Source organism: Syzygium oleosum, unplaced genomic scaffold (genome assembly GCF_021117445.2).
Source record: "Syzygium oleosum isolate NSW1041296 unplaced genomic scaffold, Sole_v2.1 Sole_v2.09, whole genome shotgun sequence".
Taxonomy (NCBI): domain Eukaryota; kingdom Viridiplantae; phylum Streptophyta; class Magnoliopsida; order Myrtales; family Myrtaceae; genus Syzygium; species Syzygium oleosum.
The window spans coordinates 1,102,131-1,117,450 of NW_026607493.1; the positions used below are offsets into that span (position 1 = coordinate 1,102,131).

At 41.9% G+C, this 15,320-nt stretch overlaps 3 protein-coding genes across 5 annotated transcripts; 1 reads left to right on the top strand and 2 right to left on the bottom strand.

Moving 5' to 3' along the window:
• Positions 1 to 934: 934 nt before the first annotated feature.
• LOC115680425 (mitogen-activated protein kinase 9-like) lies at positions 935 to 8,900 on the bottom strand. 3 transcript variants are annotated; one of them, XM_056314674.1, is made up of 13 exons: positions 8,804 to 8,900; positions 6,680 to 8,114; positions 5,689 to 6,097; positions 5,484 to 5,611; positions 5,326 to 5,385; positions 4,190 to 4,339; positions 3,779 to 3,934; positions 3,535 to 3,672; positions 3,378 to 3,451; positions 2,181 to 2,282; positions 1,847 to 2,060; positions 1,209 to 1,389; positions 935 to 1,115 (listed from the first exon to the last, which is right to left on the bottom strand). In XM_056314674.1, exons 2-12 carry the CDS (start codon positions 7,007 to 7,009, stop codon positions 1,318 to 1,320), a joined length of 1,833 nt encoding a protein of 610 aa, XP_056170649.1. In that variant the 5' UTR covers positions 7,010 to 8,114; positions 8,804 to 8,900; the 3' UTR covers positions 935 to 1,115; positions 1,209 to 1,317. The 3 variants fall into 3 exon arrangements, with proteins under 3 accessions (XP_056170649.1, XP_030460093.2, XP_056170650.1); XM_030604233.2 differs by lacking the exon at positions 8,804 to 8,900 and having other exon boundaries at positions 6,680 to 8,715; XM_056314675.1 differs by lacking the exons at positions 935 to 1,115; positions 1,209 to 1,389; positions 8,804 to 8,900 and having other exon boundaries at positions 1,921 to 2,060; positions 2,181 to 2,311; positions 6,680 to 8,729.
• Positions 8,901 to 8,957: 57 nt separating this feature from the next.
• LOC115680429 (peptidyl-prolyl cis-trans isomerase FKBP17-2, chloroplastic) lies at positions 8,958 to 10,579 on the top strand. The gene is made up of 3 exons (XM_030604237.2): positions 8,958 to 9,320; positions 9,959 to 10,003; positions 10,104 to 10,579. The coding sequence occupies exons 1-3, from the start codon at positions 8,959 to 8,961 to the stop codon at positions 10,456 to 10,458; spliced, it is 762 nt and encodes a 253-aa protein (XP_030460097.1). The 5' UTR covers position 8,958; the 3' UTR covers positions 10,459 to 10,579.
• Positions 10,580 to 10,820: 241 nt separating this feature from the next.
• Positions 10,821 to 13,197, bottom strand: LOC115680431 (ras-related protein RABA6b-like). Its single transcript, XM_030604239.2, has 2 exons — positions 12,712 to 13,197; positions 10,821 to 11,451 (listed from the first exon to the last, which is right to left on the bottom strand). Exons 1-2 carry the CDS (start codon positions 12,927 to 12,929, stop codon positions 11,019 to 11,021), a joined length of 651 nt encoding a protein of 216 aa, XP_030460099.1. The 5' UTR covers positions 12,930 to 13,197; the 3' UTR covers positions 10,821 to 11,018.
• Between the last annotated feature and the right edge of the window lie 2,123 nt (positions 13,198 to 15,320).

The following is a 15,320-nucleotide window of genomic DNA, read 5'->3' on the forward strand; positions in this document are numbered from 1 at the left end:
CACACTGCATCAATATTAGGAGGCTCTGGCCTTGATATTAATAATTTTGAAGAAACTAGTGGCGATTTTTGGTGGACGCGTGGATAGATTTGAGATATGAATGTCAGTTGGGGATTTTTTTTAGACAATAAAAAGTTTGAGGCAGAATTGAAATTAGACTTAAAGTTAGTAGTTTTTTCAAGGAATTAGCGCATACATATAAGATAACAGGTTTGCTAAAATCGAATCAAGCCCCGGGTAGCCAAGATCCCGCTGGCGATGCCTCTTGGGTCCACTGTTGACTTAGAATCGGATGGTAAATGACCGAATTTGCAATGGAATCACATTTTTCCTTAAAAGCAGAAAGCTTATTGGTGAGCATTTAAAGCGTATTTGATGGGAAATCCAAAGATTACCCTATTGAATGCCTCTTGACTTATAAATACGTGCTTTGCATAGTGTAGTTTTATACACATCTCCAAACTGTTATGTCTAATTTTTCGGCCACACGATAGGCTAGTTTTCACGCGAGTTCACAATTGTGTTTTGCACCAATTTCGCGCGAATTCGGAACTGTGTTTCACACCTAATTCTTTCTCACGAGTCTTGAAGTAGGTGCCAATTTTCACTCCCCGGTGGATTGAATTCGCTTGGTGCATGTCGGGAACTCAAAAAGCTTTCCTGTTTGAAACGGGAAAGAAGAAACGGAATTCCCGGCTGGATCAGGCAAATCCAATCCTTCCCGGGAAACTTGCTCATCTGCATGAGAACTCAGAGTTCCAACTACCTCATGGCGATCCGGATCAGCACATCAGATCCAATCACCGATGAGATCCAATCATTGAATCTCAGCGGCGCTAATCACGGATCTGGCTGTCGACGAGCTACGGCAGTGATTTCCTTTGTTAACGCAAATCCAATCTCTCTAAGGGGTGCAACCATAAATTGCAACATATGATGAAAAAAAGTGATTAACTATGTAAATCAACTGATTTATCCATCTGTACAACGAAGGGCTCCAACAAATTGTCATTAGGAAACTAATATACATGACAGCCAAAGCACGTCAATGTATGTATTCTTATGCAAAATTCTCTATGTTAATATCAAAGTCTACTTCTCCGTGATGCAGAGCGCTGCAAAACAAAAAACGGCACAATTTGGAGTTCAATAACAAAACCGGCATTTCACATGGAATAGGTATACGAAGTTATATTTTTTAGGTGTACCTGCAAGAAGAGGGATCGTGAACTGTGACAGATGTTGAGCATTCTTCTTTGGCGATAACCACCGGACATGAACTGCATTGGTGATCCCTTTCTTGAATGATTGAAGTCATCAAGTATGGAGAGCCTCGACCTTTCGAGACAACCCATCAATAGCCTCGTCATTCACTTCAGCCTCCTCATGCTGTCAATGAAAAGGAACGATTTATATGAGTCGAAGATAGAAATTGAGAGCAACCATTTCCGTAGGTCAGTTGTCAGATTACAGTCATGACATATCTGGTAAGTACATGCAAACAAATCCAACAAGAAATGGGGCAAGATTTGAGTCCTTGAATTACTAGAGCGAACTGATGAGCCGAGAAAGTGTCAAAGAAATCGATTAAGGTTGTGCGGTAATTATCTTGACAGATTAAGAAACAAAGAGGTTGCTTCTTAAATGTCGAGAGTTCAAAAAGGTTCTGAAAAACAGGAAAGAAACAGAAAAATTCCATCACACTGCTCGTCGTGCTCAAAATCTGTTCAACTTTGTCATCTTTGCATTTCTACTAAAGACAGCACAGCTAACCATCATTTTGTCCGAGCGAAAAAAATTAACACTTGTCAAAACGTTTACAATAAATCAACTTGAAGCAACACACCTTGGTTTCTCTTCCCTTAACGCCAATGCACTTGGAAGCACTGATGCTAGCACTCTTCAATAAGCAACGTGTACTATTCGGTTGGTTGTGCTCATGTTGCACATCCGAATTTGGATTCCCCAAATTATTAGACTGCTGCGCTGTCTTTGGAGGGCTGGTGGCAACCGAGGCACCTGGCTTCTCGTGATCATTGTTAGGTTCGTAAACTCTCTCCCTAAAGGAAAACATGTCACAGTAAATAACGCGCACAAATGGATTTCAAGCACATCGCAAAGATATCCATTCTGACTCTTACATCTAGAAACATCATGGCTTATGCAAAATTTGAACATACCTCGGCAATGAAGCATTTTGCCTTAGGACTGGAATGCTTCTTTCACCTTTACCATAGTGCTCCTCCAGATGGGCAAACTGTCGCTTGAATCGATCAACACCACTGAGACAAAACGCAGAGATTGATGACACCTAACCCATTACCCGGAGAACGAGTTTAAACATTTTTAACGATAGCTAGGCGGAAGTACACCAAACTTTTCAATGTCCTGTGAACAAACTCATCAGTTCATGTGATACATTCAACCAGGAATTCTTCTATGAAACTTCACTCAGATTTACAGGTATAATTCAACCAGGAATTCATCTATGAAACTTCACTCAGATTTACAGGTATAAAAGCCATTCTACCTCCCTTCTGTATCTTTCTAATGAAAGCGTTGATGATGATCAAGGTCGTCATTAGTTTGAGTTAGCTAAGCGTAACCAGAGAAAAATGGTAGAATATCCAGAAAGCGCAAACAAGTTGGCAAGTAATTGGTACAACACAATACATGTAAGCTCTTCTCTAAGGGTGCGTTTATTTCACGGAAAACGTAACGTTTTTGGAAAATATTTTCCTGAAAATCATTTTCCAGGAAAATAGTAAGTTTTCCTTTTGTTTGGTGATATGTGATTGAAAACGTTTTCTAGTGTTTGGATCTCATTTGGAAAATGATTTCAATCCCGTGATTTTATCAGGCAAAAAACTAATTTCGAATTTTTTAATATTTTTATTTTTAAAAATAAAAAAAGAAAAGAAAGAAAAGAATAAAAAATTAAAAAAGTCAAGGGAAGTAATTTCGGAAAGTGTTTCATCTTCTTAGATTAAAGAATTCACTTTCCTCATTTTATACAGGAATGTTTTCCTTGACCAGAAAGTGTTTTTAGTTGACTAATCATTTTCGACGAACCAAACGGGTGAAAGTTCGGAAAACAGATTTCCGGAAAACACTTTCCCTTAAACAAACACACCCTAAATGCTGATTTGGGTTCTGTTTAAGTATATTCAGTGGTATTAGGACTTAGATAGCAGGTGTCATAAATAAGATAATTAGGGTTTTGGGAGTCTCATGCTCTATAAACAGAGCCATCTTATGTCCTCTTTCTATCAAGTCATTGAGTAAAGGTGTGGTCGTTTTTTTTTTCTCTCTCTCTCTACCTCTCTTGAAGATCCTAGAATATTTGCAAGTTCAAATAGTTGAGATATCAGGCAGACCTTGGGTACATGAAGCTTATTTGATCTCCTCCCCGAAGATACTCCTGGAGCATCTGAGGATGATACTCTAATATCTGTACAACTCAAGATAACAGATAGTTAGCAATGATAAAAAATGCTATAAGATGTGAAGAAACAATTAATTTTAAGAGAATACCTCACGGTAAATTAACTCTCTGACATCATCTTTCGTCAGTTTTCTTCTCTCGAACTCAAACTCAAGTTTCGAGATGGGTTGAGCAGATGGTTCACGTTCCAAATTGGCCAAACCATGAAAATAAGGATCAGCTAGTGCCTGTAAACATAGGTATTATTGATACCGTGAGTATATATACTCAACAACCAAGACTTGTAACTTCTCAGGGGAATTATATCGATATGTAACTTCATATTTCCACAACCTCTTCAGCAGTTGGACGATTTTTAGGGTCAAATGCAAGAAGGCGCTCCAGCAGGTGAAGAGCCAGTGGATCTGCATTAGGAAACTTTTGTTTGAAAGGAACAGGTTGTTTCTTCCGCATGTTACTAAGGTACCTTCTAGCCTTTTCATTCCGAATCTGCCAATTGTGGAAAAAGTTATTTCAGGGGAAAAGAATACAACTAGAACGAAAATGATTACCTCAGTAAACAAACATTAGAACGGTATGATGTATGCCATATTGTGGTACGCATACTGCATAGTTGCTCATGTATGTGTATTTGTGCATGTTTGGATGCAAAGACTGTGCAAGCATCTTGTACAAATGAATGTCATACACAATAAAATTACTTTGTCTAAAGATGACAGATATTCATCATAAATAGCAACTAACCCTCGCAATGGCTTCAGGAGGAGGAGTGCCAAGCAAATCAGTCATCAGATCCAGTTGATGCACAACATTTTTCCCAGGAAACAGTGGCTTTCCTGTGAGCATTTCCGCAAATATGCATCCAATGCTCCAAATATCAATAGCAGGGGTGTACTGAAAATTAGAAGGTAAAGTGGATTCTATCAGCGTGTGTAAGCCGGAACTACTAGCATGACATCTTTTCAGAAAACATCACTCAAACCAGCTGGCATCGATAAAAATTCCCAGGCATACTTCACAAGAGTGTAAAAGCTCACTAACACGAATGAGAACAACATGGAATAACTGTGCCCGCTGGCAGGCGCACTCTGTCTGTTATAGCCTCTTTTATTATTCCTATAATCGATACATACATGGACTGGGCTAGAGAAATGCCCCCTCAATGTCAATGTCAGAATTAAGACTCTTCAAACATCACTGCACACAGCAAGATACATAAAAGATAGAGGAATTATGACAATAAGCATAAGACAGCAAAGAAGACACAAAAACCTAAAATTGATTGTCCTTAGAGGAAACAAAGGTGTGGGGTGAGTAAAACACAAAATGTGTGAACATGTTTTCTGTCTACTGCATGACAGGAGTAGAAAAAATTTGCTTCTCAGAAAAGCCTTAAAGTTCGTCATTATCTCTTTAGCAACAGATTGAAGTTTGCATAACATCATTGGGGATAGTGTACCAACAAAAATTCAGCAGAAGGCAACTGCACCGGGCTCATACAAAGAGAGAAACAGCTTCAACGAAAAAATTTACCCGCTTTTGCAGGGTTAGCCAGAACAAAGAAATCTTTGAAAGGGAAACAGCCTTGCACATCACAAAGAAACTAACTGCGAATGCTTTTACCAATGAACGTCCCCCACTAAATGAGAAAGGACCAATATTCTTACTCTCTGCATTATGGCTCAAAATATAGTGGGGGTAAGTCACAACTATCATGCAGTAAATGTCCAGAAAAAATAATATTGAACAAACAGGAAGATGGACATGAAAACCAGAAAATTATCCATGGTGAGAGCATTCAACAATAATTGGGGAAGAGGACCATGTAGTCTCTGCCACCATTAAAAAACTAGAGATAATTAACGTATAATCCAGCTTACTTTGGAGAAGAAAGAACCACAGAGTTCTGGAGCACGATACCACCGAGTTGCAACATAATCCTGTGACAAAACATAAGTTTAGCTGGGATATACCATTGTGGATGACATGGTCAATGAATCAGAGTTCATGGAGGTAGAGCTGCAGGAAGATACTTAACGGTCCAGAATATAGCTGATGGAGCATCGTTGAAGGATACACGGGCAAGCCCAAAATCGCAGATCTTTAATTTACAATCAGCATTAGCAAGAATATTTTTCGGTTTTAAATCTCTATGGAAAACATTAGCTGCAAAGGGTCAATTGACAACATTAAGTTCCCAGTGAGGGCATTAAAGCAAAAAGAACTTATGAAAATTTACCAACCGGCATGAATATATTTTAGACCACGAAGAAGCTGGTACAAGAAAAACTGATAGTGCTCAGGGGTAAGATCATCATTCGCCTTAATAACTTGGTGAAGATCTGATTCCATCAGCTCGAATATAACATATATGTCCCTGAATTCCCGCCGTGAGGGAGGAAGCATGATATGCTTGATTTCCACAACATCTGGATGACGAAGCAGCCGAAGGAGCTTTATCTCTCTGAGAATGCGAGTGGCATCAGAAACATGCTCAAAAACATCATTGATTTTCTTAATTGCAACTCTTTCTCCAGTGTGGGTATCAATAGCAGAACCAACCACACCATAGCTTCCTTTCCCAATAACTTCTTGAATTTGATATTGACTAGCTTCACCATATTCTGTAAAGAAATCTGCTTCAGGAGTTCCCTGCATAAAATCACCAGTCATCACCTAATCTACAATGAATAGAGGAATGCTTGAGAAATAAACAAAGCATATCATCAGATTTGGTTTCACCAGCAGCCACACCATGAGTATTAGTCAATTCTCCACATTAGCTCACAATCAAAGCCGTATCGGGACTAAATGATGCTGAACTGCTGATGTGACAATGATACCGTGTTGCCCAGCCAATGAACAATGAATAAAGAGAGAACCTGTAAAAGTCCCTCCATCTAGCCCAGGCATGGAGGGTGTATTCTCTTTATACAAATTGATAAAACTAATCCACCAAACAATAGTGACAGACATGGAATCAGCAAAAGTGCAAACAATTCACAATCCTTCCCTCTACTTTCTCTGCAATGTATGTGGCACCAAGTTCAAAGAAAGCATTGTCTCAGAATCTCCCCCCCCCCCCCCCCCAATCCGCCATTCAATCCCCAAGAGAAAACCAAAGACTAAACAAGATCATTCAAAACGAGCAGAACGCAAGGAAAACGATGGATCGAATGATAACACAAGATCAGATTCACAAAAGGGTCGAGGAAAGAATGGTCAATCTGGAACCTTTTTGTGAGAATCTACAGCCATGTTGAAGTGGGTCCGTTTAGGAACTTTGATCAGAGACAATCCGGAGACGCCAAAATCCTCAACGATCGCGAGATTCCCCTTTTGTTCCCCGCCCTCGCTGTCATCCCCCACACCGTTCGGCGATCGAGCGTGTGATCCGCTCAACGACACGTGACGCTTTCCATAACGGGAGTTGCGGTAACCGTTGCCGCTATTTTGGTCGTGATGGTTATGGCTGTTGTTGTTGCTGCTGTTGTTCGGGACGGTCGTGGAGGAGCGGCGATTGAACCAGCGACGAACGCCGTCCACGAGATTGTTGCTCCCCATTTAGAAGGATCGAACACGAATTGTTTGGATCACCAGCGCTTGACCTGCGACTCCAATGTCGACCGCGCTGTCGTGACATTATTGAAGAAGATATGCGCTTCAGAGAGAGAGAGAGAGAGAGAGAGAGTGACGTGGAGGGGGGGGGGGGGGGGTTGTGTGCTGTCGTTTTATGATGTTCCAAAATCGCCCCCGGTTCTTGATTCGCGCTACTGATGGAAAAAGAGCTTCCTTGCTCCAGGATCAAGGTGGATATGATGACATGATTAGCAGCAGATAATCCTCGTTCAGGAGATAATCAGACAGTGACTGGGACTTTGCTTGAACAAGACTTGATGCAGAGTCTCTGAAGCAACCAACCTTATACCAGGTCGTTCATGGAGAAAAGTAAAACTAAACTAGTGATGGAGGCTGACTCGTGAGACCATCAAACCTGTGATAAACATATACAAATCACCAACAACAACCCAAGAATCCCACTAGAAAATATGTCCATTGTCTGAAGGATAGAGACTACAAGATAAAGTCAAACTGAGAGATAGATATGGATCGTATGAACTTGTGCCCACTAGTCTGTACTAATAGAACTTGCGACCAACAGCTTAGATCAAAATCCCACGTTGATGTTGAATTTCCTATGAACATCAGTTCCTTCTCCTTTCATCTTGATCGGTCGCGCCAGTTGATCTGGTTTTCCTAACACTCTTGGGTCAACCCGCGCGTGGTCACCGACGTTCCTGCATTTCCCTTCAGATCTTCTTGCCTCGGCTTCAGGGTCCAAATGGGTTTCCCTCGCGTCTGCTGATGTTGAAGCCGCTTCTTCTTGACATCGTTTTGGCCATCGCAAGACGGATGCAAGACCAGGTCTTGCGTCTGCTCGCATTGGTCTTCTCGACAGGGCCAAGGAATGTGCTGGTTTGGGAGAGAGTAGGTGCCCTGGGGAGAGGCAAGGAGCTGTCCTTGATCTGTTAATTTCCTGAGATGGTGAGAGAGGAAGGCCTTGTGACCGAATTGGGAGTTCGTGGTGTTGTGATCTGATGTCTGAAGATATGGATTGCTCTGTTGAACCCCCTTCCTCATTCAGTGCTTCAATAGCTTGGTGTATCGTCTGCAAGCATCCCATTTTGGTCATCTGATGAACGAATCAATCAAATTGCCTTGCATTAAGCCAGACCAACATCAGAACAGAAATTTCACTGGGAATCTATATGTTGGATGATCAGGAGTACAGAGAAGTAGTGGGGAGATGATTCGAAGACAAGAATCGATCAGCTCGATCCTGTGTTTCAACAAAACAAAGGGCTTTTCTGGTTGGAGCTTGCAAGCTCAACAATGGCGTCTCTGAGCCTTTTCGTGGGCCTATCACAGAAATTTGCATTACTAGAGGTATCGGCCATGATCATGGGTCGGAATCATTTCCCACGAGGATCACACATTCACAAATTCGCGGAGTCCAAATATACCTTCGGCATTCGTTTTCACGAAGAAGATGGAGATGATAAGACTTCAATTTGTAGGCCACTCATAAGAATTGGAAGAGGCATCGAAGCAGATTCAACAGCCCATGCAGTTTGCATGAACTTTAGTAAAGCACCAAAGAAAGGGTACTTCTTTATTACCTTTTGCAGATAAAAGAGTAAGGTCGAGCGTATATTTTTGGAGAGTCACTCACGGTTTTCTTGTTGGATCGAAAAGCAAAAATATTATAATCTGACATCTCTTCCATTTCAATTCAATTATGGTATATCCTGAAAATGGTGTCAAAACGAAGAAGAAAGAGAACATATTTCCCCTTACCAATTGAATTTCCCAGATGAAGTTTGGATAAGATGGGCCCCTCCCTCCAATTGAACCTCCTCGTCCTTCGTCACAAACATTCAATCATCAAAAATATCAAAGGGCCAAGATTTTTGTAAGCCTCGCTCAGCAGCAAACGAGAGAAGAAATCAAGAATGGCCACTTTCTTTAGCTCTCCTCCGTTTCTCTCCCACCCCATCACAAGAACTCTGAACTTCTCTTCCTCTTCACCACCCCCGCAGAATCCTCCGCCGCCGCCGCCGCAGCCGCAGCCGCAGTCGCCGCCTCCGCCTCAGCAGCTGAGCGCCGCCTTGTCGGAGCAGCCCCAGCCGGTCTCGGTCAAGCCTCAGAAGAAGCAGAGGACGACGGTCGAGTCGACGGACTGGATCGCCAGTTCCCTGACCCGGCGGTTCGGGCTCGGCGCGGGCCTTGCTTGGGCGGCGTTCTTGGCCGTGGGCGTCGTCTCCGAGCAGATCAAAACCCGCCTCGAAGTTTCCGAGCAGGAAGCCAGTACGAGGTTTGTGGCAGTGATCGTTCTTGAATATTACTTGTTGATGCTTCGAAGCCATGAATGTGTTTGGATTCGCAGCTTGTTTCTTCCATGGGGATGAGAATAGCTAGTGCAAAATTAGGTACTTTGCAATTGAGAGTGCAACAGCAATGATGATAACTGAGGATTTAAAATCAAAGAACAATCCTGGGTGTTCTAGGATTGGTTGACAAAATTAGAATACATGCCGGACTTTTATTAGTAAATCTACCATTACTTGAAGTGAAACCATCCTTTCTTGAGCCACATGTATAGTTAACTTCGCAGTCGGCAGAAGACGATAGTGTGGCCAAGTGGGTATGATCTTGTTCTTGATTCTTGGACAATGACACTGTCGCTGGGCCTAAAGTTTTTGCATCACGAGACAAATTCCTAGCTAAGCTTCTATCTCCAGGCAATGAGAAAGACAGAAGCATGTGATTTTTGAGGCTACTGACATTTTAATAGAGTTTTGATTTAGGAATCGTCGATTCAAGAAAGTGAACCTCTGGCCGTGACATGATTAAACGGTATTTCGAGAGCCCAGCTCGTTACGGAATCTGCCTTACTTTGCAAGTCCTGTTTCTTCGTGATCTGAAGCAGCTAACGCAGCTGTCATTGTGCAGGAACGTTGAGAAGGAAGAAGAAGTGGTTTTGCCTAATGGGATAAGGTACACCTCGTGCTCTGTAATTTTGACCTCTCGAATTGGTAGTTTTTGCAAGCCTGAGGGCCACGAGTTGATCGCTTCTTCATACCTGCAAACAAATCAGGTACTATGAACTTCGAGTCGGTGGCGGCGCATCGCCGAGGCCAGGGGACTTGGTCGTGATTGATCTCAAGGGGAAAATAGAAGGAAGTGGCAAAGTCTTTGTCGATACATTCGAGGGTGATAAGAAGCCGCTGGCATTAGTGATGGGTTCGAGGCCATACAGTAAAGGAGTGTGCGAAGGAATAGAGTACGTTTTGAGATCGATGAAGGCGGGAGGTAAGAGGAGAGTGATAGTCCCTCCAGGTTTAGGATATGGAGAGAAGGGCACTGATTTGGGCACAGGGGTCCAGATTCCTCCGTCTTCAACCTTAGAATACATTGTTGAGGTCGATAAAGTCTCGATTGCACCTGCTTGAGATATCACATCTGGATAAAGTACAGTAGGAGTAACGCACTTGCCATATATTCATTTTCGGTCTGGTTCTTTTTGGAATGCATTGCCAAGGAATATCAGCTCTTAAGAAGCTTCTGGGTCCACTACTCGTTTCATGATGTTTCAAGATGATGATCTTCTCGGTAGTTTTGAAGGTAAATTAACTGAGATATATATTCTCGAACACTAGTTTCTCTCTTTCTCTAGTTTTGATGAAAGTCGAATTCTTTTCCCCGATTATTTGAGGTGGGGCGATGGCGTACTCGTCCCTGACCCAGAACTTAAGCTTTCGATGGGTTAAATTGTTAGCAATATCAGATCAAGGAGACAGCTTCTGCGTAGCCATTTACAGAACAAAATTTCATTCATCTCTCATCTGAATCAGTACATCAAAAATGAAGGGAAGAAAAGAAAAGGAGAGGAACAATAAGTCGCAAAAAGGGAGCTGGATGGACCCAAATTCAGGAAAAAAAATCAAAATATGGTCAGTAGACAACTATAAATCTGGTACTGACTCGTCGAAAACCCGTCCAATGGTTATGATCAACTTGAGCAACAGTATGGCTTTTTAGTAGCAGTGACCTCATCAATCTGAATGATCTGCTTAGGACCCTGAAGGCTACTGGTGATTTCATTGTTCTTGGCTTCTAAGCTCTTCTGGCTTGTGATCTCGTGGATTTTGGTGATCATCTCCAAGAATGCTTCTTCGACATTTAGATTCTCCAGAGCAGAAGTTTCCATGAAGCACAGATCCTCCGCCTCCGCAAAGCTCTTCCCTTCTTCCAGGTCCACTTCTCTAGAGCTGCTCAGGTCGGACTTATTCCCAACAAGGACCACCACCATGTCGGGATTCCCGAAGTCTCTGAGCTCGCGCAGCCATTTCTTCACGTTTTCGAATGTCACCCGCCGAGTGATGTCGTAAACCAGCAGCGCTCCCAGCGCTCCGCGATAGTATGAACTGGTGATGGCTCGAAATCTGCATTGAAAAGTTTGCATGCTGTCAGTTAATGTCCATTTACCTGCTATAAAGGAAGGATTAGCTATGAGTGCAAATGGACCGGTCTAGGCAAACTGTTTTCTTCCTCGAGGTCCGACCCGCCTGGCGGCTGGGCCTTTGCAAGGGTTTGAAGGGTATTCCTTGCTGAATCTGACCCGCCTAGGGCCAGAATTTGTCAAGTATAAGTACTAGGAACATGAGATTGGCCTACCAAATTGCTTTTATTGGGTCCCCGTGCTTGCTTTACTGGGTCACCCTACAAAGGCCAACCCAAGACCCTGAATTGGTGGGCGGGGGGACATTATTCTATTCTCTGACGCACCGGTTTTTGCTTCAATCCAAAGGAAGCATCATGGGAGGACTGTAGTATTGCACCCATCATAGCTCATTGCGACCATGCCTAAAGCAAACTCCCTTCACTCTGTTCTTTCTGATCTCATCCTTCAAACCCACCTCTCAACTTGTTTAATTTTTCCTTTTTGGACAAACCTCTCGATTGATAGAGTGACAAAGGCAAAAAGGAACTCAAAGTGGTGAGAAAGAAAAGTTCCAGTTACACAAAAACAGATAAAGAAGTACCTAACTATTCTAATTAGACACGTATTGAACCATCTTATCGATTTGAACTTTGAATTGTAAAGCGATGCATTTGGTGGCATTTTTTCGGGAACTACTTTTCTAATGTAAATTCCAATCATAGTCTGTGCGATCTAAAAAGTTGTAAGGTCATAAGTGGGCATGCTTCTTGGTCGCACTGGGGCCCACCTTGGTGGATCATCTTTTCATTTTTTCCCTACTTTGCATTAAAACCCTAGTGGTATGATTAGCTCAAGAAGGTTCACGGATTGGCAGCAATCACGGATGAGCAGTAGAGCTAAGAAAGTCTTCTTTCTTTTTTCGTTTCTGTTTCAGATGAAGTTCTGAAATCTGCAGAACCACGATCTTTCAGAAACAACTAATGGCATTAAAACCTATCAAGATGAATCCAAGAACCTCAAGAAAGGCAGCTTAAGAACCGTGCAAGGACATATCTACATGATTTCTATCTGCATAAGGAAAAAGAAAGTCAATTGGGCATCTGATGCCTCTTACTTCTCTTCAAGAAAAACTTGGTATCGAAAATTGACCATTTTCAATCAACAATCCCAAGAAACGCTATGATCCGAACGAATCAAGAACATCTTGAAACCAGGATGAGAACAAGACAAAAACAGAGACACAAAAACAGAGGTGCTCTACCTTTCCTGTCCTGCAGTGTCCCATATCTGGGCTTTGATGAGCTTGTCACCAACTTTGACGTTCCTGTATGCGAATTCCACTCCAATCGTGGGCTTCGAATCCAACTGGAACTCGTTCCTCGCAAATCTCGATAGGAGATTTGATTTCCCCACGGCGGAATCCCCAGTCAAGACGGCCTTGAACAAGTAATCGCACTCTTCGTCGAACGAATCAACCATCCCTTTTTCTCAGCGCCTCAACAAGAACAAGAAGCACGAGGAGAAGGAGACACCGATGAAGGAAGGATTTTCGTTATGGAAGTAGTTTAAAAACAGCACGGAACAAGAAGGAGTTGAGGCCGCCTGGGATGGTTGGTGCGGCACTTTATATACTTCCAAAGCAGAGAAAGGCGAGTAGTTTTATGAGGGCATCGGGGGGGTCTTGAGAGGCATTGAGTATGAACATCGTGAGACAATTGATAGTGACAGGATGGCTGTTCCAAGGCCAAATTGATGTAATCAACAAGGAAAGCCCACCGGGCCACCCCGGAATTTTCCATCGGTTTGCTTATATAATAGTGCAAGATATGATGGTTAATCATCTTTCCAAATGAAAAAATTAGCAGCCTGGATGGGGACTATTTGTTGGGGAATACAATCTAGGAGAGGTCCGTTTGCAAGCAATCTATGTCGATGATGAAAAAACAAGTGAAATATAGGAACACACTAGGTTTATTTCAACCCTTTGGTCCTGACTGATTCAAATGCGATCATTATAGGCTAATAAACATTAGAAGAGTCGCCATCTATCGGTTTTCACAAGCAATTGAAGAAACAAGGAAATCGAGTTGCTGGCGTGGCTATGAATGTTGAGAAAAATCAGGGTTCTTGTGGAGTCTAGAAGATGACGATCCTTGCCAAAGAAAATACAGTGATGCGATCTAACATTCCAATGGAGAGACAAAATGATGTAGAGTTTGAGGCAAAAAGATGCATAAGTGATGATAGGACCAAAAATTGAGGTGTTCCTTGTGATTTAACCTCGAAGAAAGGATTAGGGAAATCTTGAAATTGTTGACTTTTGCAATTTCGAAGGTTTATGGCCTAGGTTTGCTAGAATCCGATGTGGAACTTCGGATTCTTTTCAGTGGTCTATAGAGAGATTTCGGATTGAACCGGGTCAATAAACTGCATCTATTGCTTACCCACAAAAAAAGAAAAATAAAAAAACAATTCTTTTTCAACAATAAGAAGAAAGGTGTAACGCCCAGCATAAAGAGAATGCAAGGAAAATAACATAAATGATCCATGAATTTTGGTTCAATGCGTAATGTCGTCCCTGAATTTTTAATTTGTTCAATTTTATCCATGAATTTGTGGTACATATTCAATTTGATCACTGAACTATATGAAAATATTTAATGTTATCCCTGAACTTAAATTAATAGAAGAATAACATTAGATATTTTTATATAATCTAGGGACTAGATTGAACATTTATCAGAAGTTCAGAAGTCACATTGAACAAATTAAAAGTTTAGGAACGGTATTGCATATTGGACTAAAGTTTAAGGACCATATTGAACAAATTAAAAGTTCAAAGAGAACGGTGTATATTGAGCCAAACTTCAGGAATCATTTATGTCATTTTCCCAAGAATGTATATTGGTGAACCAATGACTATGGATTGGCAGGACATGATGCCCTGAAAGCATGGTTGCTCATCCCATCTTTGAGTAATTCTTCTATCGCCACGTAAAGTTTGATTTCGAAGAAGAAAAGATAAAGAGAAAATGGTTCTAGCTTTTCAATAGGCCTAATTCCCTAAAAAAAATTCCTTCAATTTTAGGTTTATATCAAAATATGCCCCAAACCTTATTTTGTCACATCATAAAAAGCCCCCAACTTTCAATGGATTCCCAAATCTACCTTATGTTAGATTTTCATTCCATTTATACAAGAAAATATTCAGTGGTTGCAAGCGCCACGTGATGTAGCGGGCTTTTTTTTACTGATATCCAATAATAAGTTGGTAACGTGTCAGCTGAGGTGGAATAATTTTTTTTTGATTTTTATCTTCTTCTTCATCCATCACAGAGCACCACCCCTCCTACCACCATTTCCACCTCTTCAGGCGTTGCTTGTGGTCGATCCTCCTCCATCACGGGGCACCACTGCTCCAACCACCATCTCCATCCCTTCTGGCATCGCTTCCTGTACTCGACGTAAAATCCCCCGAAACCACATCGGTTTCAAGGCTCGATCACAGCCGTTTCCTCACCACCACTTTACCCATCTCATCTTTCTCGTTCCTTTCTCTCTGCTTCGTCGGCTCCATTGATTCCAACCTACTCGTGGTCGTCCTCCTCCAATTGGCCCGCCGATTCGATTGCAGTGGGTTGTGCCGGATTTCGAGCCAAAGGAGATTGTACGACACCAATCGTTCTCTGCTTGTTCTTTGTGTTTCTGGTGCGCAATTTTCCATTTAGTTGTCCAGTTGGGTTTTGTTGATCTTGTTTTGCGAGTGCTAGTTTTTGGAATTTGGGTTGTTGGAGCATTGACTGTGTCCTAGAACGATGTTATTGTAAATTCAAATAGTTCTATACAATCAAATCCTAATATTTGCACAAA

Excerpts from the sequence above, each read along its gene's own strand:
- LOC115680425 (XM_056314674.1), bottom strand. The coding sequence starts at position 7,009 with ATGGGGAGCAACAATCTCGTGGACGGCGTTCGTCGCTGGTTCAATCGC. Across the intron at positions 5,386-5,483 it reads CATCAGCTATATTCTGGACC|GATTATGTTGCAACTCGGTG; the intron begins GTTAAGTATCTT and ends GTTTTGTCACAG. Across the intron at positions 3,452-3,534 it reads GAGAGTTAATTTACCGTGAG|ATATTAGAGTATCATCCTCA; the intron begins GTATTCTCTTAA and ends TGAGTTGTACAG.
- LOC115680429 (XM_030604237.2), top strand. The coding sequence starts at position 8,959 with ATGGCCACTTTCTTTAGCTCTCCTCCGTTTCTCTCCCACCCCATCACA. Across the intron at positions 9,321-9,958 it reads GAGCAGGAAGCCAGTACGAG|GAACGTTGAGAAGGAAGAAG; the intron begins GTTTGTGGCAGT and ends GTCATTGTGCAG. Across the intron at positions 10,004-10,103 it reads GTTTTGCCTAATGGGATAAG|GTACTATGAACTTCGAGTCG; the intron begins GTACACCTCGTG and ends CAAACAAATCAG.
- LOC115680431 (XM_030604239.2), bottom strand. The coding sequence starts at position 12,929 with ATGGTTGATTCGTTCGACGAAGAGTGCGATTACTTGTTCAAGGCCGTC. Across the intron at positions 11,452-12,711 it reads GACACTGCAGGACAGGAAAG|ATTTCGAGCCATCACCAGTT; the intron begins GTAGAGCACCTC and ends TTTTCAATGCAG.